Genomic DNA, 22216 nt, shown 5'->3' on the forward strand with positions numbered 1-22216 from the left:
CACGACTGAGTGACTGAACTGAACTGAGAGGTCCTTTGTTGTTCTTGTTTGGTCACTAAGTTGTGTCCATCTCTTTGCAACCTCATGAACTGTAGCCCGCCAGGTCCTCTGTCCATGAGATTCTCCAAGCAAGAATCCTGGAGTGGGTTGCCACTTCCTTCTTCCTGACCCAGGGTTTGAATGTGCATCTCCTGCATTGGCAGGTGGATTCTTTACCATTGAGCCACCAGAGTATCTTCCACTGGAGCTCATAGCCATTGCAGTAAGTCAAGAAAAAGAAGGCATAATGTGTGGAAAGAAGTGTCATGATTCTTGGCCTGGTTCTGACATGGGATGCGCTTTTCATTGCTCCGAGGTGAGAAAAGGTCATGTTTCAATGGATACATGTTTAGTAAGACTGTCGCAAAGAGTCAGACATGACTGAGCGACTGAACTGAACTGAACAGGTAAAGAGATGTCATTTTTTCCCCAGAAATTATGGAATAAATTACATGGTTATTTTTTGAATGATAACCCACTCTTGCACTCTTAGAATAAGTTTGATCTCTATGCAATATGGTTTTTATCTGGATTCTATATGCTAATATTTTGTTTATACTTTTTACAACTATGTTATGAGAGACATTAGTCTATGACTTTCCTTTTTTGTAATGTCATCCTTATACTTTGGAATTAAAGGTATATTTCTTTTATGAAATGATAGTGATGAGACATGACAAATTAAAAAAAAATGTTTCAAGTTATATAATAACAAATATTACATGGGCTCAGTTTCAGAAAAGACAGATGTATGGAAATGAGGTTGGAACTTTATGCATCAAAGCCTAACAGTGGTTAGTTCTTGGTCAATGGGATTAGGTAGGTTTTTTAAAAAAATCATTTTTCATTTTATTTTTTTTCTAGCTGTATAAGTAAATATATTTACTTAGTGAAAAATGATAAACATTGTTTTAAAGTGATAAAAAAATTCATGTTTCAGAAAACAAAACTTGGTAAAGTCTATCAGTTCTTCACGTTTTGTATTATTATTTTTTTAAAATTCTGCTTGGGTAGGAGAGCTCTGTTCTCAGAAGAACTGTCCTTTGAGCCTTTGTGCACAAAGCAAGCCCAGAGGGACAGAGGCAGACATGCCTGCACGCACACAGACACATGCGCACACACATGCAAGTCCATGTGAGGCCGAGAGGCTGTCGTCTGTGGCCACTCACCAGGAGCTGGTCCTCCTTGATGACGGTCAACTGCTTGGCCCACTGCCCGAAGCGCTTTTTCCGCAGCAGGAAGGCACATATCCTGCAGTCCCTCACCAGGTGCATGGAGGCCTCCTCTGAGGGCCACTGGTGTGTGGGCTGTGGCCCTTTCCCTTCCTCCTCCTCCTCATCGTACGACTCGTAGGAGCTGCTCATGGCGTCAGAGTCATTGTCTGCAGGAGCCATAGGAAAGGACCTGTCCCTGTGCTGTCACCCGGTGTGGGGGGGGAGGTGGACCTTATTACTCTTTTGCAGATATGCCTGCTCTGGGGCCCCAGGGCTGTGAAGGGGTGGGTGTGAGGTGTGATCTTGGTAATGACTAAGGTCCCACTTAGCTCTTGGTAATGACTAAGCCCTGTGTCTTTCAGATTTACCACTTGCTTTGTGATCTCAGTGACTTTACCTCTCAGAGCTTCAGTTTCCCCATCAATGAAATAGTCATAATAAATTATGATACCTATCTCACTAGGCTATTTTGAGCAGCAACAAATGCAGAGCTTTAGCTGAGTGTTCGACACTCACTGAGGGCTCAGGAAACATCAGCTATTGTCTTTACCCATCATCTTTGCATCTGTTGTCTCAGGTCACTTTCATGGCCCTCAGCAAGTCCCTGTTTGATACAGAGGAATCTGGAGGCTCAGGGAGAGTAAATCACTTGCTTAAGGTCAGTCACCGAGCATCAGGGCAAGGGCTTCGTCGGGGGCCCCTAACTCTGCTCAGCAGTCTTCCCACTGAACGCCAGGGTCACTCAGAACAAGGGCTTTGAGGCCTCTGTGGCGACCCCAGGGAGTTGAGGGGGGCAGTGGGTATGGGCATGTCAAGGTTTGCTCTTCCTGAGGACAGAACTGGACTGAACGTCCACCCAGTACTTACAAGAATTCTTCAGCTCCCCGTTCATCCTGGTGGCAGGGTAGCTGCTGTCTGCATCCTCATAGTAGCCGTCCATAAGTGAGTGGGCTGGGCTGCAGCCATCTATGGGGTTGGCAGAAAGAGCAGTACTTGGAGAAATGCAGGCAGACTCCAGGTGCCAGGGCTGGCAAAGATCTTGGACACAGTGTCCTCCTCAGGGAAGAGGGAGTGGAGCTTCCAGTCACTGCCTGGCCAGAGTGTGGGGCCTCCTCTCCGTATCTCATCTGTCTTAGTGCCACACCTGCCCATGATGCTTCTGTCACCTGGACCGGCCTGTCACACTTCCAGGCCTATGTTCATGCTATTCCTTGTGCCCTCTTAGCAACAGCTAGAAAACTCCTACTCAGCCTCCAATACCCAGCTCGAAGATCTTTCCTCTGACCTTCCCAGGCAGAGTGTGGTCAGCCTCTCTCCTCTGACCCCAGAACACTGGTATGTGTGGGTGTGTGTCTTGGTCACAGTTCTAGTCACTGGACTGCAGGGAGTGGTGTCCCAGCACCTGGGCCCAGACCCCCTTTCTGCTCTGCCCTTGTCTCGTCGTCTTCCACCTCAGCCCCTCTGCTCGCTTCTTAATGCATCTACCCCCTCATCTCATAAACCTGCAGAGGAGGAAGTGGACTAGAGGAAATAATAATAACACATACAACAGTGAATATATACAACACATACAATAGCTGCTACTGCTGAATTTTCGCACTTTTCCCATTCATGGGAGTCAATATGCTATAGGAATGGAGGTATCCTACATTGTATTTTATATCACAATTACCAAGGGTCTTTTAATTTATTTTTCTTTTCCATTAGTATTATAAGATACTGAATATAGGTCCCTGTGCTATACATAGGATCTTGCTGGTTATCTGTTTTGTATTTACTAGCTTGATCTATTAAATCCCAAACTCCTAATTTATCCCCTCCTTTCCCCTTTGGTAACCATAGGTTTATTTTCTATGTCTGAGTCTGTATCTGTATTGTAAATAAGTTCATTTGTATCATACTTTAGATTCTACGTATAGGTAATATCATCAGGTATTTGTTTTCTCTCATTTACTTCACTTAGGATGAAAATCTCTAGGTCTGTGCATGCTGCTGCAAGTGGCATTATTTTGTTTTTGTTTCCTATGGCTGAGTAACATTCCATTGTGTGTGTGTACACACACACACACACACACACACACACACAATGGAATGTCTTTATCCATTCATCTGTTGATGTACGTTTAGGTTGCTTCCATGTTTTGGCTGTTGCAAATAACATTGCTGTGAACATCAGGGTTACGTGTATCTTTTCTCTTTTCAAAAAATTTATTAATTTATGTTTGTCTGTGCTGGGTTTTTGTTGTTGTCCTAGGGCTTTCTCTTGTTGCAGTGGACAGGCTTCTCGTTGCAGTGGCATCTCTTGTTGCAGGGCACAGGTTCTAGGACATATGGGTTCTGTAGCTGTGGCGCACAGGCTTAGTTGCCTTGTGGCATGTGGCATCTTCCAGGATCAGGGATCGAACCCATGTCCTCTTCATTGGCAGGTGGATTCTTAACCACTAGACCACCAGGGAAGCCCCATGTATCTTTTCGAATTAGAGTTTTCTCCAGGTGTACACCCAGGAGTGGGGCTGCTAGATCATATGGTAACTCTTATTTTTAGTTTTTTGAGGAACCTCCATATTTTTTCCTTAATGGCTGCACCAACTTACATTCATTTGGGGTCTTTTAAAAAATGCAGATCCCTATGGCTGATTCATGTTGATATATGGCAGAAATCAACATAATACTGTAAAACAATTATCCTCCAATTAAAAATAAATAAAAAGGAAAAAAAAATTTTAGATCTCTGAACTATATCTCCAGAGATTCTGAGTCATTGGTGTGGGTTGAACTGAGGAATCTGCACTATGGAAAAAACCTATTTAACTGGATGGTTCTAAACATATGGAAAAATAGAAAATGCATGGAATTCCAAGGAATCACGTTTTTTTTTTTAACAATTAAGATTATTTTGATACAGATGGTCTCTGGAGCATACTCTGAAGCTCAGTGGGTTAAGGGCATGTGCTTTGGGGTTAATCAGATCTGAGTTCAAATCTATCTCCATTATTTACTGAGTGACCTTGGAAAGAAAACACAGTTTCTCTGCATTTCAGATTCTTTACCTATAAAATTGACATGAACAGTTCCTACCCTGGATTAGTGATATAATGCATATGAACTCTCAGTATAAAGCCTGGCACATAAAACATCTTAGCCAAATGCGAGACATCATTATAACTATTATATCTTGATTTCTGCAATGCAGGGAGGGAGGTATCAGACCCACTTCACAGATGAAGAAACTGAGGCCACACACTTTTCTAGTGCTAGAACCTGGATCAGAACTGAAGTTGCCAGCTCAGGGGACAGGTGCCCATCCCTTCCTCCAGGAAGCCTTCCTTCTTTCAGACCAACTTGCTCTCACACCCCACTGTTCCTCAGAGCACTGCTCTGGGCTCTCAGCCCTACTGTTTTCCTGAGGATGGCAGCACTCAAATTCCCAGTGACTGGGGTGCCCAGTTAAATCTCTGAAGTGAGACTCACAACCTGCTTTTCCCAGCAGGCATCCTGAGGTCGCAGATGCTGGAGACATCCCTGTGAGGTGGACTGGGGTACTCAGGCCAGAAGCGCGGGTGGAAGAGGAGGAGGTGCAGGGAGAAGAGGGAGGGAACTGAAAGCACTCGGACACCTGGCAGGCTGGACACTGTGCGAGAGGAAGGACACTTCCTGTCGGGCTTGGCGCCCTCTTCCTGGACAAGGTCCCTGGCCTTTCCTGAGGCACTCCCTTCCCTCCCACCCCAGGATCCCCGCTGCTCCAGGAGGCGACTTCTCTGCCCCATCTGAGCTCTCTGGGGAGGGGAAAGAGCCTCACCCAGCTGAGGGCTTGTCCTGGGATTCAGGGTCTAGCAGCACTTCATCTCCTCCTTCTCTGTCCTCAAGTGGATAAAATAAAGTCAGCTGCTTCACATAAACAGCTGCTGGCAGTGACAAAGGTCCCAAGTCTGAAGAGGGCCATGGATCACCTGGTCCAAGTCCACCATTTCACTAGTTTTGTTTGAACTAGTTTATTAATCATAAGAATAATACATCATAATAGCCCAAAGATGGAAACAACCCAAATGTCCATCAACTGACAGATAGATAAACGAAATATGGTATATTCATACAGTAGAGTATTATTTGTCTATAAAAAGGAAGTACTGATATACGCAATGACATGAATGAACCTCAGAAACACTGCGCTGAATGAAATAACCCAGACATAAAAGGCCACATATTGTATGATTCTGTTTAAATGAAATATTCAGATAAGGCAAATTATAGAGACAAAGCAGATTGGTTGAGAGGGGAACAGGAAGTGACTGCTTACTGGGTTTGGGGTTTCCTTCTGGACTGATGAAGATGTTTGGGAACTTGATAGTGGTGATGGCTACGCAACCCTGTGAATGCACTAAACATCAGTGACTGGACACTTGCTAACTGTTGGAATGGTCAGTTCTATGTCATGTGTATTTTACTACAACATGATGAAAAGCACAATCAGTACAAACGAGTATGAATGGGAAAATATGTTCCCTTTCACCCAGATTTCTGCTCATTCATTTCCTATAGGAAAATACTGTCAAGAGTTTCTTGCATATCCTAGAAAAACTGTTAAATGCATGTGTGAGTACCCTATTTAAAAGCGAATGGGATCATATTATATGCAGTATTCTGATTTTTTTTTTCAGTATGTATCGTGGAATTCATTTCTGATCAGCACAGACAGACCTGTCTCATGTATTTTTTCATGGTTGAAGAATATTCCTTTGTGCTGCCAAATGATAGGATGTCGGGACACAGATATCTTATGCAGGTTCAACTACACATGGTGCATCACCCAAAAACCATAATAGAGTTTCTTCTATGTAATGTTAAGTCCCTATACCCAGACCGTAGCACTCATGTGAACTTCCGCCCTAGTACCTTGATATGTGTGTATCTAGCCCCTCTTTCTTATTTCAAGGGTAGAGGAACAGAAGCCCAAAGAGGGGAAGGGGCTTGTTCAAGGTCACATAGAACTGGGTCTGGAACCCCAACCCCTGACCCCCAGGCCATGCCTACTGGCCTGCCCACCCAGGCTGTCACTGGAGAGCCCAGGGTCTCCCACGCTCCTCCCCAGTAGGTGGGCATGGCTGAATGGTGCCAGGCTTGGAGCTCCAGCCCCAGAAGGACACACAGGAGCTTCAGGAGAGGAGCCTTCTCCCCCTCACCCCCAACCTTCAGGGACCAGAACTTACTGTGGGAGCTGATATACTCAGGGGACTTGCCAGGGCCCAGGGGAAGGGCCTCCTCATAGTAGTCCTCAGGCGGAGGCCTGTTGGGGAGTGGTGGAGGCAGGTCAGCTGTCTGAAAGAGGACAGAGGAGGTGTGTGAAACCCAGAAGACCAGGGGAGCATGGGGAGCAGGCAGAGTGACAGGGAGGAGCCTGGGGGTAAGGGGGACAGGAGGTCCTAGAAGGCAGGATGCAGTTTCTGAATATGAAAAGACAAGATGAGTGGCCAACAACTGGTGCCATTTATGGTGGTGATGATGGTGAATTATGCAGTCAACAGATACTGTTTGATGTGATTTGGGCCCCCTGCCCTAATTCCATGGCCCCAGAGGCTGAGAACTTCATTTTTGGTCGGTGATCCAGACCTTCATTTTTGTAGGTGAAAACTCAGGCTCAGAGATGGGAAGTGATCTGCCACACAGCAGAAGGGAGGAAGGCAGAGGCCACCCATCTTGTGATCCAGAGCTTTCCCCGTCACTCCTCCTGTGCTCCTGATATCAGAAGTTGGGGTGGGCATGTCCTTTGGGCCTGAAGGGACACGTCAGTTTACCACATTATCTCTGCTCGGCCCTGGCATAGTGAGCATGTCATCATGAATCACTGAAATGTTCTCACAGTGCTGTTTCTGCCCTTAACCACCACACTGAAGACAGAGTAGATGTCTCATGGTCAAGAGGATCCCCAGCATTAGAGTTGAGAGTTTCCCTACCTCCTCCAGAGGAAAAGAGGGCCAGAGAGTGTAAGAACTCACGTGTCTCAGAGATGGACTCTTGGCTGGCTCAGGGCTGGCTCCTTTGCAGGACTCCGCCTCGTCCTCTGGCATGTCTTGAAGGCCGCTCAGGTCACAGTCTATGGGGAGTTAGGCCATTAGGACAGAGTAAGTGGAGGACGAGCACGGCAGAGTGAGAAGAGGACTAGGTTTGGGGCCAGGAAGCCCCACCACCTCCTCCATTAGTAATCCGAGGCAAGTGACTTCATCCCTCTTATCCATAAAGTGGTCACAGTAATCCCAGTGTTATCAGGGAATCAAATGGGGTAATGCAATTTGGTACAGTGCTTTGGAAGTTTTCAAGGGTTATTTAATGAAGGCACGGTGTTTTCCCAGAGTCTGTCAGTCCATGAATCCTCTCATCTGACCCGCAGCTTTCTCCCTGTGTTGTATAAGTGCCTTTCTCCGTTAGGATAGATCAGGGATCGCACACACCCTGCACACGGCCTGGCTTGGCTGCTCCCACACTCTAGGCGCCTCTGCTAGTCCCTCACAGCTCCATTTTCTGCTGAGCTGCCGGACCGCTCAACTCAGAGACCAGGCAGCTACTAAGATGGATGTTAGCAGCAGACGAGACAACGCCCTATTGCCAGCATTCTTCGGCCTGTGTGTTCATCCTTACCCTTCCTCAAATCTTAGGGATGACTTCCTGTAACTATGGATTTGACTAGACTTTCAGACCTGGCAGGAGCCAGAGAGGCAAAGGGACTTTTCTGAGGTGACTCAATTTTGTAATGTTAGAGCCAGACCCAGATGCAGGTGACCCTTCTAGAGACTGCGGTGGTAGACGTACATGATGTGCATAAGCTGGAAGGACAAATTCCAGCTGAGGTCAGGAGAGAGTGGCTTACCGAATTCTTCGAAGAGGGACTCCACGAAGCTGGGCCCAGAGTGGAGGTCTGCTGTGTTCACATACAGGTAGGAGACTTCTTTGGCTGTGAGGAAGGAGGAGAGCAGGCCAGCACTGAGGAGGGGGCTGGGGGCCCAGGATTGATGCTGCCGCTGAGGACAGCTAGCCCCCCTGCCCACTCAGACTTCTGTCCCACACAGGACTCAGCACTCAGGTTGCAAAGCGTGTGCATATCCTAGGTTATATCCAAAGCTTTCAAACTTTGTTTCCTTTTTTCCATTGTTATTGAGGATCTCCTTCTCTGAGTGAAAGGATGCCCAGAGCCCAGTACAGCGGACAAAGAAGAGGCGCTGCTCTGGGGATAGCTGGGGGCCAGTTGGCAAACTGCTGCCCTTTTCATTCTCCAGCAGTCCTGTGAGAGTGGCCAAGGACATTGTCCCTGGGAAGTGAGGCTCAGTTTCACCCAGTGGTGACCGCCCCCGCCCCATGTCACTCAGACCCCTCCAACCCCGCGGGACAGGACACAGCCCCTTTAGAGTTTACTGAGCTCTTGATTTACACATACCACCTCGTGGGCTCACTTGAGGTTGGGGAAAGGCTGGAGCAGAGAAGGAAGCTTTGCTGCTGAGAACACAGTGAAGCAGAGAGGTTTTGGGGAGTAGAGGGAGGGCCTGAATGGAGATACAGGGGCAGGTATACAACCCATAAAGCCAAGAGGGAGTGTGTGAGTGTGCATCTGAGTGCAGGAGACTGTGATGTGTGTGTGATATGTCTGTCAGAGTGTGCATGAGGGTTGTGCATGTATGCTACGTGTATGTGATGAGTGAGTGTGTGGCGTGTGGTGGAGCATGTGGGGTACGTTATGTGTGATGTGTGTTTGTTACTGTGTGAGGTCTATGTGAAAGCATGTTGTGTGTGTGACTGTGGTAGTGGTGTGTACATGAGTGTGTATGGCCTGTGTGTTGTATGAGTTTGTAGAGGGCTAGAAGTGACTTAGCAGCAGCAGCAGCAGGGGTGGAGAAGGAAATGGCAACCCACTCCAGTGTTCTTGCCTGGAGAATCCCAGGGACGACGGAGCCTGGTCGGCTGCCATCTATGGGGTCGCACAGAGTCAGACACGACTGAGGTGACGCAGCAGCAGCAGCAGCAGGGGTGGAGGAGGACAAGGAGCACAGCCAGGGCTGTGGTGGACAAAGCTTAGAGTGGATGGGGACACTGGCTAGACCATGAAGAGAGCTGAATTGCCATGCTGTGAGGTTTACTTCCTCCTGCCAGCAGGCCCTGGGGAGTTACTGAGGGTTCTTGAGCAGCTCTGGGCAGTGTGCTGACGGCTGACCTGGTAGGGGCTGCAGGCTCTGCAGGATGGAGGCCACGGCCATCTTCTTCTCCAGAGTGGTGTCGCTGAGGTACTCATGGTCCAGGAGGCTGAGCAGCCCTGTTAGCTCGGGGAGGAGCTGCTCCAGCACTGAGGAGGAAGCCCGTGGAGCACAGTCATGGCTGTGTCCGGGGTCTGGGCCCCACTCCCACCCTGCAGGATGCGGGGAAGCAGGGGCCAGAGGACAGGGCCCAGGGCAACACAGAGACCTCAGAGGCCCTCACACAGCTGTCCCAGCACTGGCCACCAGCCTCCCTTGGGAGAGCCCTGCTCAGTTAACTGTGACGTTTTTCCGGCCTCCCCGCTCCCCGCTCCTCCTCCTCAGACCTCATCTGGGCTTGGCCTGAGGACTGAACCTCCCAGGTAATCTGAGCAAAGGCACTGAGCCCTCTCTTTGTCCCAGCCTGCCCTCTGCTCTGCGGGCCCCGGGTCCTTCCTCACTGAGCTCAAGGGTCAGCGCAGGTCCCAGGCAGGAGCTCTGGCCGTCCAGGACACAAGGCAGGAAGGAAGCCTTCCTGTCCCATCAGTCTATACACTTCAATCTCTGGAACCTTCTGTTTCCGGTGACTTGACAGGAGCCAAACTAAACATTAACCCTTCCCACTCCTGGCCAAAAATTCTTATTGCTGTTCTTTTCTCTATGCTGCACCAGTGTTTTTCAGAGTTGAGTGTGTATAGGAATTCCCAGAGGATACTGTCAAAATGCAGATTCTGACTCAGGAGGTCTGGTGTGGGGCCTAAGATTCTGCATTGCTGACAAGCTCCCAGCTAAAACTGATGCTGCTGGTCTGAGACCACACAGAGTTGCAAAGCCTAGAGCACAGAGTCTTTTAAAAAGACTGAAGCATACCAAGACCATGATGTCATCAATGTCTCTCTGTCCCAAAGCAGTATCTTGGGACTTGGTTTGCCTTAGAGCCAAAGACTGACTTCTCTATAGAAGTAGTATTGTCCCTCTTTGCAGCTTGCCAATCACTTGTGCATAATAATAGGAGCTCACGTGTATTGAACAGTTATTTCCAGCTGTGCTAATCCCTTTCATACATATTGTCTTATTTAAATCTCATACCATGTATTTGATTATCTCCATTACATAGAGGATGCAGCTAAGGCTCAGAGAGGTTAAACAACTTCTCCAGGGCCATACAGCCAGCAGAACCTCAACAGAATTTCCTCACTTTGTACTTTATACTACAGCACTTACATTGCTTTGTAGTATTTTATAGGGCCCTACCAAGTTGAGATTGGTCTGATGATCAAGCCCATTTTTTAGATGAAGAAACTAAGGTTCAGAGAAGGTAAGTAACTTGCTTAAAGTTGCATGGATAAGCAGAAGAGTCAAGATTTAAGCCCTGGTCTCTTTGACTCCCAAATCCACGTGCTTCTCCCCACTAGGACCTCCTGAGAAAGTGGTGAGACTGACTTGCAGCTACAGGTCGGGATGTGTAAGAGGGGCTGTAACATGGAGCATAAGAGAATCAGTCCTGGAGCCAGATTTCCTGGGTTCATGTTCAGGCTCTGTTATTCATCAGCCATGGGACCTTTGGCAAGTTGCTTATCCTATATGACTCAATTTCCTCCTCTGTAAAGGGTAAATAACAGCACTTTCCTCACAGTGTCATGTATGGAAAGTGCCTTACCCTGAACATAGTAAATCCCACCCCAAGTCAGCAATGAATACTGTCACTATAGTATCTGCCATGCTGATCTGTGAGATCTGCATGTCTGTCTCCCTCAGGAAGGGGGAGAGGCTGTGGGCTCTGGGAGGTGTGAACTGTGAATCTCAGCTTCCTTAGCATCTAGTCTACCTGCTCAGAGTGGGTGCTCATATGTGTTAGATGAGAGAGGGAATAGAGAGATGACCACATGAGGACTTTTTAAAAAACAGAAATTTTATGCACAGAGAGTAGCACTCATTGGAAAAATGTGATGATGTAATCTTTCTGTGCCATTTCAAAATCACCCCAAATTTGTTGGAAATGAGCTCGAGGCTGTTACTGACAGCCCCTACCTCATGGGCTCTCTCTACCACTGGACTCTGAATAGGGGCTTTCCATGCCATGTTTTATCTCATCCCTGCAGCACGACTGTGAGTAGGTCCTCCAGGATACCTATTTTCTAGGAGCTGACTCTCAAGCTGAGGGAACCTGTGAGAAGATAGCACAGCTCAAAAAAGGAGGAGCCAGGCTGATCCCAAGTTTGCATGATTCCTGGAGCTGCTGTGTGATAGATTTCCAGGCCTCACTCCAGAGCTCAAGTGAAAGGAGCTGGCACCCCCTGAGGTGCCACTGAGCAAGGGTTCTGGAAGGGCAGGGCTCTCTCTTTGAAGCAGAAAATTGTTTAAAGTCATTTTAGCCAGATTTTAGCTTCCCTGGTGGCTCAGATGGTAAAGCATCTGCCTGCAATGCAGGAGACCCGGGTTTGATCCCTGAGTCAGGAAGATCCCCTGAAGAAGGAAATGGCATCCCACTCCAGTGTTCTTGCCTGGAAAATCCTGTGGTTGGAGGAGCCTGATAGGTTACAGTCCATGGGGTCACAAAGAGTTGGATATGACTGTAGATGGGGAAACAGTGGCTGACTTTATTTTTTTGGGCTCCAAAATCACTGCAGATGGTGACTGCAGCCATGAAATTAAAAGACGCTTACTCCTTGGAAGGAAAGTTATGACCAACCTAGACAGCATATTAAAAAGCAGAGACATTACTTTGCCAACAAAGGTCCGTCTAGTCAAGGCTATGGTTTTTCCAGTAGTCATGTATGGATGTGAGAGTTGGACTATAAAGAAAGCTGAGTGCTGAAGAATTGATGCTTTTGACCTGTGTTGTTGGAGAAGACCCTTGAGAGTCCCTTGGACTGCAAGTAGGTCCAACCAGTCCATCCTAAAGGAGATCAGTCCTGAGTGTTCATTGGAAGGACTGATGCTGAAGATGAAACTCCAATACTTTGGCCTCCTGATGCGAAGAGCTGACTCATTTGAAAAGATCCTGATGCTGGGAAAGATTGAAGGCAGGAGGAAAAGGGGACGACAGAGGAAGAGATGATTGGATGGCATCACCGACTCAATGGACATGAGTTTGGGTAAACTCCGGGAGTTGGTGATGGACAGGGGGGCCTGGCATGCTGCAGTCCATGGTGTCGCAAAGAGTCGGACACGACTGAGCGACTGAACTGAACTGAAGCGACTTCACTTTTTTTTTGGCCAAGTTTTATCTGTTTTGCAGGAAATCTTTTCAAATAGAAACACAAACCTCTTTGGTACCAGCAGGCACACCAAAAGTCAGTAATCAATTCCAAAATATTTCCTGATTTACTCTAATTTTGTGCCAGTCTGGCCACTTGGGGGAATTAGAAAATGAATAAGATACTGTTCTGGGATATCACCCTCTCTCTCTCCCACAGTATTTCTCCTCCATCCCTGTCATACACAGACAGACAGACAGACAGACAGACACACACACATACTAGTAATTAATTGGTCACCAGGGAGGCTGTGGAAATGCTATAAGGAAGGCACCACAGGATAACTGTGGGAACTTTCTTGTGGCATGCAGCTGTGGTTCATACTTGAAAATCCCTGACGCTGCTCTGCTATTATGCAGGGGTGTCAAGGCTACAGGGTGCAGTGGCTGTTTATCTCTCTACCAGTGGTTGTGAAATTTTCTGGCCTCAAGATTACTTCACAATTTTAACAATTATAGAAGACCCCCAAAGAGCTATTGGTGTGAGTTGCATCTACCAGTACTGACTTTGCGTGCATGCGTGCTCTGTTGTCTTTGACTGTTTGCAACCCTATGGAATTTTCCAGACAAGAATACTGGAGTGGGTTGCCATTTCCTCCTCCAGGGAATCTTCCTGACCCAGGGATTGAACCCAAGTCTCCTGCATTGCAGGTGTATTCTTTACCGCTGAGCTACTGGGGAAACCAGTATGAGTTTAATATCACTTAAAATTGAGAATTAGATCTCAATTAGGAGTAGATCTGATAGAGCGCCTGAAGAACTGTGGACGGAGGTTCGTGACACTGTACAGGAGGCAGCGATCAAGACCATCCTCAAGAAAAGAAATGCAAAAAGGCAAAATGGATGTCTGAGGAGGCCTTACAAATAGCTGAGGAAAGAAGAGAAGTGAAATGCAAAGCAGAAAAGGAAAGATACAGCTATTTGAATGCAGAGTTCCAAAGAATAGCAAGGAGAGATAAGAAAGCCTTCCTCAGGGCTCAATGCAAAGAAATAGAGGAAAAAAATAGAATGGGAAAGACTAGAGATCTCTTCAAGAAAATTAGTGATACCAAGGGAACACTTCATGAAAAATGGGCACAACAAAGGACAGAAATGGTGTGGACCTAACAGAAGCAGAAGATATGAAGAAGACGTGGCAAGAATACACAGAACTGTACAAAAAAGGTCTTCATGATCTAGATAACTATGATGGTGTGATCACCCATCTTGAGCCAGACATCCTGGAATGCAACGTGAACATCATTACCAACAAAGGAAGCATCATTACGAACAAAGCTAGTGGAGGTGATGGAATTCCAGTTGAGCTATTTCAAATCCTAAAAGATGATGCTGAGAAAGTGCTGCACTCAACATGCCAGCAAATTTGGAAAACTCAGCAGTGGCCACAGGACTGGAAAAGGTCAGTTTTCATTCCAATCCCAAAGAAAGGCAATGCCAAAGAATGTTCAAAACTATCGCACAATTGCACTCATCTCACATGCTAGCAAAGTAATGCTCAAAATTCTCCAAGTCAGGCTTCAATAGTATGTGAACCGTTAACTTCCAGGTGTTCAAGCTGGTTTTAGAAAAGGCAGAGGAACAAGAGATCAAATTGTCAACATCTGCTGGATCATTGAAAAAGCAAGAGAGTTCCAGAAAAACATCTACCTCTGCTAAAGCCTTTGAATGTGTGGATCACAACAAACTATGGAAGATTCTTAAAGAGATCAGAATACCAGACAACCTGACCTGCCTCCTGAGAAATCTGTATGCAGACCAAGAAGCAACAGTTAGAACTGGACATAGTTCTAACAGACTGGTTCCAAATTGAGAAAGGAGTACATCAAGGCTCTATACTGTCACCCTGCTTATTTACCTTATATGCAGAGTACATCATGAGAAATGCCAGGCTGGATGAAGTGCAAGCTGGAATCAAGATTGCCAGGAGAAATATCAATAACTTCAGATATGAAGATGACACCACCCTTATGGCAGAAAGCGAAGAAGAACTAAAGAGCCTCTTGATGAAAGTAAAAGGGGAGAGTGAAAAAGTAGGCTTAAAACTCAACATTCAGAAAACTAAGATCATGGCATCCAGTCCCATCACTTCATGGCAAATAGATGGGGAAACAATGGAAACAGTGAGAGACTTTATTTTCTTGGGTTCCAAAATCACTGCAGCCATAGTGACTGCAGCCATGAAATTAAAAGATGCTTGCTCCTTGGAAGAAAAATCTATGACCAACCAAGACAGCATATTAAAAAGCAGAGACATTACTTTGCTGACAAAGGTCCATCTAGTCAAAGCTATCGTTTTTCCAGTAGTCATGTATGGATGTGAGAGTTGGACTATAAAGTTGAGTGCTGAAGAATTGATGCTTTTGACCTGTGTTGTTGGAGAAGACTCTGAGAGTCCCTTGGACAGCAAGGAGATTCAACCACTCCATCCTAAAGGACATCAGTCCTGAATATTCATTGGAAGGACTAATGCTGAAGCTGAAACTCCAATACTGTGACCACCTGATGTGAAGGACTGACTTACTGGAAAAGACCCTGATGCTGGGAAAGATTGAAGGCTGGAGGAGAAGGGGACAACAGAGGATGAGATGATTGGATGGCATCACCGACTTGATGGACATTAGTCTGAGCAAGCTTCAGGAGTTGGTGATGGACAGGGAAACCTGGTGTGCTTTAGTCCATGGGGTTGCAAAGAGTTGGACACGACTGAGCGACTGAACTGAAAATTGAGAAAAGCTTAAAAAACAAAAATACACAGTCACACATCCCATTAACCTTCAAAGCTACCACAGTGACACACATCATATAGCCTTTGGAAAACTCTACTTTGTACCCGTAAGAGAATGAAAGTGAAGAGGGCATGTAAGGTCTCAGTACTATGTAAAAGTAGGTGTGATCTTGGGGGTCCCCTGGAAAGCATCTTGGGGACCCCCCCAAGCATTCCTGTCCCCAGCCACATCTTTCTGAGGATTGCTGTCCTTCAATAAATGATCTCAGATTGCTAAGCCTCTGTATTCCTTAAACCAGTCTGTCTGTCTCCCTCCTTTCTCCTCTTCCTATCTCCTTCTCTTTTGTCTGTGAGGTTTTATCTCACAAATTTCCTCTTGCTGCTATCAGCAAGTGCCTCTTGTGGCAGCATTCCGGCTTCTAAAAGCTCTCCTGCTTCTAAAGTGAGGACAGGTAGTTTCTGAGTGAGTTTTGTGCATTTAAAAACATGAGTTTAAGTACCCAAGCATTATAACACACTTTTTTGCTTTTATTTTTCCTGGTACTTGGCCCTTCTAACATTTTTAACATGGGCCCTTGACTTCTAAGTGTTTTTCATTTAACAGCTGTGATCACAAAAGTCCAAATAGAGCAAAGGAGGGAGCTGAGTGAACCTGGGAGAAGCACATGGGGAGTGAGGAGCTGCTTCGTCCTGGTGGCATTGGTTTCTGGAGCCTGTAAGGAAGTGGTGGGCAGATGGTGGAGGGAGCGTGAGCCCTGGGAGAAAGCTCAGCCTGTAGCTTTAGTGGGCAAGAACCGTTCCTTCAGCTGAGCAGTTACCATTATGCTGGGCAGTTAACGCACATCGTCTCATTTAATCCTCGCAAACCACACAGGTGTCTCCATGTTCTGTGACGGAGGAAGCGGAGGCTTAGAGAATTGATGTCACCCAGCCAGTACGCTGTAAGGTCAGGCTCTCTGACTTCACAGCTTGCATTTCCCTATGACTGCTGAATCCTTGATCAGAGAACTTGGGCTCAGAGAAAGGGAGGCCAGGTTGGGGCAGGGAGGAGGTGGATGGCCCCTCAAAGCCTGCTTGCTGAGCTGGGTCACTGGGGGTCTGGATCTGGAAGTCCTCTCACTGGATGAGTGGAAGACCCTTATTGTGGGGCTGAGATCCTGCTCAGTGGGGCTCTCTCCACTGAGCCCATTAAACTTTAGAGCCCTAACTATGTAGATCTCAGAGAAAAAAACCAAGTGATTCCAGCTTATACCTGACTTAGCAGCAGAATGTCATCCCAGGGAGAAGCTTATACATCGTGGTTACAAGAAAGCTTTCGGCCTGTGCTCTGTTCTTTAAAGATGATATGGAACTCTCCCCACAAAGCTAGCTTTCAGGTGTGGTGAATACAGATGTGCCTTCATTTTTAACACCTTAGATTTCAAACCACAAGGATTTAAGCTATCAAAGAATTTAATTTGGAGAGAAATCATATATATATATATATAATGCTTATATAATGCTTATGACAAATGGTCATACCTCTCCCAGGGGTTTGCTGGACCTCCTGAGAGTCTCATTGAGTAGGCTCTATACTAGGACCCAGGAATCTACATTCTTAAGGAGTATTCCAGGTGATTCCAAGGATCAACCTCTGAAAAATAAGCCACCAGAAAACCTACTAGAGGGCATGTCTGTGAAGACTGTGGGAAGATCTCCTTCGTTCCTTAAAAAATTGTCATTAGACATCCCTTTCTGAAACAACTGAGTGAAGGTGGGAATAAGAGCCCCTGCAGATGACTGTAACTAGCTGGATCATGAAGTCTTGCTTAGAAGAGCACAGTGGTTAGGGCTTTGGGGTGAGACCTCTGAGCTGGCTTCTTGTGCTGCCACTTCCGAGTTGTGCAAAGATGGGCACGTTAGAGAGCTCTGAGCCATAGTTTTCTCATCTGTAAAGTGAGAATACTAGGATCCCAGCCTTCTAGGCTGGGATAACTAGGTTAAGATTATGCTTGCAGAGCGCTTTGTTCGGTGCTGTGCCTGGAGCCATCAACAGGGCCCTATTATTGTTGTTGCTGCTTCCTAGTATTTGCCAGAATTGTGCACACTCCAGAGTATGGAACAGATATTATTTAGTGACAGATCTGCTATAGTTGTGGTAACAGACTTTGTGAGGACATGTCTTAATCTGTGCCTCAATCACAGTAGATGCCCAACAAGCATCCATTCATTGAATATTTTGATGACCTAGTTTAAAGATGTGGAATGTGAGGGTTCAAGAGTTTATCTGACTTAGCTACAGTCATTGAAAATAAGAATATCTAGTGTTAAATTTACACTCGGTTTGATGCTTAGATAAGTCATAGAAGAGTGGCTGAGAGCTCAGGGTATACACAATCTGGGTCCCCACCCAACTCTGCCATTTTCTGCTTGGGGAAGCATCTTAACTTTCCTTAGCATTCAGTTCTTTATCTGTAAACAGTGGGGGTAAAACAGTAGCTTCTGCGCATGGTCGCTGTACAGATGAAATAAAAAGATATATATGGTACTCAGTGAACTCAATGGCATTCGCTTCATTTGTGTAACCCCCCGAACAGACTCAAGTGTGCTAGGCACAAGGGAAGGGAGTTCCCAGGGCAGAAGGACATTGTGGGATTCTGCAAGTGCCGCCCTCCCAACAGGGACTGTTCACGGCCCTGGGCCTGACACTGAGCGTGTGTGGTTATGGCAACTGGAGGCAGCAGAGCCCCTTTCCTCAGAGTGCTCCCCTCCCAAGGACTCCCTCCATGCCATGTGGAGGGACAGCATCGTTCAGCTGGAGGGGCAGTGATACAGCCCAGAATCCTGTCCCTGCCATCCCAGGAAAAAAGTCCACTAGTTCCTACCCCACCCACCTCCCATCTTTGCTCCTGGTCCAGGTCATCTCTGCTGTCTGTGGGCAGGGTTGCCTTTTATGACTAGATTTTATTTAGAACCATGAATATATTTCATTGATCTTGTTTGGTTTAGTTGAGCCTTAGGGAGGTACAGTGAATTCCAATCAAGAAAAATCAGGGAGAAATCATCTAATCATTGTTATAAGTCTTCATTTTTTTTTTTTTTTTAACCAGGTGGGACAGAGGGGAATAGAAATCCAAGAGAGTTGATAACTGTTCACAGGGATGCAGAAAAGTTTGTCAAATAAAATTAGAAACCTACTTAAACATTTATCTAAGGTTATACCACTCTGTGCTTATTGTTCCTGGTGAATACCCAGCTAAGACTAAGATCAGTTTTCTCTCTGCTCCTTCACCCTCCCCACCTAAGTGAAAACAGCATGAGGTGGTAGAGAGCAGAAATGGAAGCCACAAGCAGAAAGCACTGCCACTTGTTCCCAGGACTGCATCCCTGGTGTAGCTTAAGTGAAACCTTCAAGCAAAAGGCCTTCATTACAACCAGTATAGGCTCCCACTGCAAAGAAGGTCAGATTTATTTAGAGATCTGAAAGGTAAAAGGTCTAATTTCCATGACAAAAAGCAAGTAAATAATACCTCTTCAGCGAGCCACAGGAATAAGAAACCCTGTTTGGGTTCCTGCCTAGTCAGCTGGTGGGCTCTTTGACTTGTGATCTCATTCCTGGACACCTTTTAGTCTCTGAAATTTACAAAAATGCTTGGAAACAGCTTGCAAGTTATAATTTCATTAAATGCAAAGCAGTAGGAGGAAACCAATTTCTCTTTTCCTGACTTTAGTACTTGACAAGCCTCTTTAGGACAAAAACAACTCATCCTTCTTTGTTATCAAAGTCAAAGAAAATGCAAACAGTACGGTTGAAAAATGAAAAATAGGAAGAGTTGTCAGACTGTGGTTTTATGACGGGTATGCAGTTTTTCATTTATTCAAATTTCCTTTCTCATTCCCCAACTGCAAAATAACCCAATTTCTATCTCATAAAGGTTCCTTACCTGGAGAAAGAACTAGTACATTCCTTTAAAACCTTTTGATCATGATTTTAGAGATGACATTTAGTAAATTGTTTTAACAACCTAGCATGTCAGTGAGGCATGACCCATTATAGCAGTGGGGAGTTAACTCACCTTAGAAAGGAAAGCAGTATACTTAGTAGAGGTGGTCTCAACAGTTGGGTAGGAGGAAGGAAGGAAAGAGGAGACTTTCCTGTGGCCTTCCAACCCTGCATGCCCTTCCTGACAGACCTTTCTCCAGGGTGCCTTCTGCTCTGTTCCTCAGGCTCTTAACCCCAGGTCTCTGCATATGTGGTTCCCTCTTCCTGTCAGAATTCCCTTCTCCGCCTAACCAGTAATGGCCCCCTTCAGCCCTCTGCTCACCCATGACTTTCTCACAGACCTTCCCTGTCCTCTTGACCACATACACTCCCTCTATTTTATGCTGTCATAGCATCACTCTCCCTGTGATACTTCTCGTGGTGAAATGTTACACTTTTCACTGGCTCTCTGGATGGATCCCTGGATGAAAAACTTGAGGATGCAGAACCCATGGGACTGACTGTGAGGGAATTCAGTATCTGAGGATTTTGGTATTGGTGAAGGTCCTGGAACCAATTCCCTGCAGATCCCAGAGGATGACTGTATTTAAATACGTATATCTCTGATTAGCATCTGTTTCCCCGACTTGAGCCTTAACTCCTTGAGGGTAAGAATAGTGCCAGCTTTTGCTAGTGCCTGACACAGAATACGTACTTAAGTATTTGTGGAATGAGTAAATTCTTGAAGCGAAGTTTTCTTAAGAGTTGATAAAGTACAACAGCTAGTTAGACAAAAGCTATGACAAACCTAGACAGCAAATTAAAAAGCAGAGACATTACTTTGCCAACAAAGGTCTGTCTAGTCAAACCTATGGTTTCTCCAGTAGTCATGTATGGATGTGAGAGTTGGACCATAAGTAAGGCTAAGTGCTGATGCTTCTGAACTGTGGTGTTGGAGAAGACTCTTGAGGGTCCCTTGGACTGCAAGGGGATCAAACCAGTCAATCCTAAAGGAAATCAATTCTGAACATTCATTGGAAGGACTGATGCTGAAACTCTTAATACTTTGGTCACCTGATGCGAAGAGCTGACTCACTGGAAAAGACCCTGATGCTGGGAAAGATTGAAGGCAGGAGGAGAAGAGGGCAACAGAGGATGTGATGGTCGGATGGAATCACCAACTCGATGGACATGAGTTTGAGCAAGCTCCAGGAGATGGTGAAGGACAGGGAAGCCTGGGCGTGCTGCAGTCCAGGGGGTCACAGAGTTGGATACGACTGAGCGACTAAATGACGACGACAGCAAATGTCTAGTTAACCATGTTTGTTCTCATGGTGACACAGGATAGTAAAAAAAATGCAAAAAACAAAAAAACCAAAAAACAGGTAGCAAAAAGCTCAGGGTACAAAAGGGAGCAGAAGACCAATTTCTCATGCGGCTAAGCTCCCCAAACCCTGTTTGTTTGAACTTGTACCCCTTGTATGAATATGGTTTCCAGTTGGTTTAGTGATCCATGCTTTGTAGTTTGTGGATTTTAATCCTAACATAGTAACATTAATACAGGAACTAGGTGAGTTCAAGTCTTGTTCCCATTTTCTAGCTGTATACCTTTGGGATAATTACATAACCGCCCGATGTACATCATTGGTGACCTGTGAAGCTTATCCACCTCAACAGTGGGCCCTACTTCAGTAAGAATGTCCCTAAAACAGTGTCTGGCACATAGTAAATACTCAGTACATGTTAGCTGTTTACATTATTCTTCCTTTACTGTTATATGTCATACCCTGCTTTAAGAGATTTACATGTGTTCTTTACATAATTAAATTATGAATTTTGGTAAATTCTTAATGAAATTCATAACTTAATTCTTACAGATGTGGGAACTGAGGACTGCAGAATGAGAAGAATCCTGAGGCCATTTGGAGATGCCTCTCCCAGTGCTCCTTCAGAATGCTGCTTCCATCTATGCTAAGTCCTGCGTTAACTCTGGAGAGAGGCCCCCAGCCACACAGGTGAGGCTGAGGGAATTGACCCTTCACTTCATGGGTACAGAAATCCCTCCTTCCTCTGCCCAGTTTCTTCCAGGTTATTGCAGATCTACCCATCTGGGGCCATGAAGATGTCTCACTTCCTTCCTTTGAATTTACAAGCACTTCACGAAGTCCAAATGAAGGCCAAACAGTGGGCAGGACGTTGGAGGGGACCTCACTGGTTGGACTAGCATTGTTGATCGCTAAAACAAATACATCCTGTTGTCCCAGAGCATACAGGGAAGACCGTAGTTCATGTGGGCTGGAAAAGAATAGAAAAGGAGCAGCAAAGAAACCCAGCTGCGAAGCCAATGCCTTGTGCTGACTGCTTTCCAGGAGTTAAATATAGCTCCTGTGTGAGACAGGCAGAGGGTTGTCGAGGTCACCTTGAAAGGCTTTTGTATGTGATAATTACAGCTTATGCAGGAAGTGGAATATCCTTTATGCTGAATAGAATAGTACAGTTTGACTCCTTGGGAGAGAAACCCAGAATCCTGAGGGAGGTGGAAAAGAAGAGTGGAGGATTTGGGATTTGGTAGGAGAACTGACTCTTTGAAAAAGACCCTGATGCTGGGAAAGATTGAAGGTGAGAGGAGAAGGGGATGACAGAGGATGAGATGGTTGGATGGCATCACTGATGTGATAGACATGAGTTTGAATAGGCTCTGGGAGTTGGTGATGGACAGGGAAGCCTGGCGTGCTACAGTCCATGGGGTTGCAAAGAGTCGGACACGACTGAACGACTGAACTCAGAGGAGAGTATTTGGTT

The 22216-nt window shown here is 46.0% G+C and overlaps 1 protein-coding gene across 2 annotated transcripts in view; it reads right to left on the bottom strand.

The window, feature by feature from the left end:
• Positions 1-22216, bottom strand: part of AFAP1L1 (actin filament associated protein 1 like 1) — a 76424-nt gene that overhangs the window by 36816 nt on the left and 17392 nt on the right. For both annotated transcript variants that reach the window (XM_055431164.2, XM_055431162.2), the window contains exons 2-7: positions 9451-9579; positions 8116-8199; positions 7247-7344; positions 6461-6569; positions 2121-2219; positions 1209-1420 (exon numbers count right to left, since the gene is read on the bottom strand). In XM_055431164.2, the coding sequence (XP_055287139.1) occupies positions 1209-1420; positions 2121-2219; positions 6461-6569; positions 7247-7344; positions 8116-8199; positions 9451-9579 (731 nt within the window). The remainder of the gene's footprint in view (positions 1-1208; positions 1421-2120; positions 2220-6460; positions 6570-7246; positions 7345-8115; positions 8200-9450; positions 9580-22216) is intronic.

Source organism: Moschus berezovskii, chromosome 8 (assembly GCF_049115385.1).
Source record: "Moschus berezovskii isolate FMDL1 chromosome 8, NW_MosBer_1.0, whole genome shotgun sequence".
Classification (NCBI taxonomy): domain Eukaryota; kingdom Metazoa; phylum Chordata; class Mammalia; order Artiodactyla; family Moschidae; genus Moschus; species Moschus berezovskii.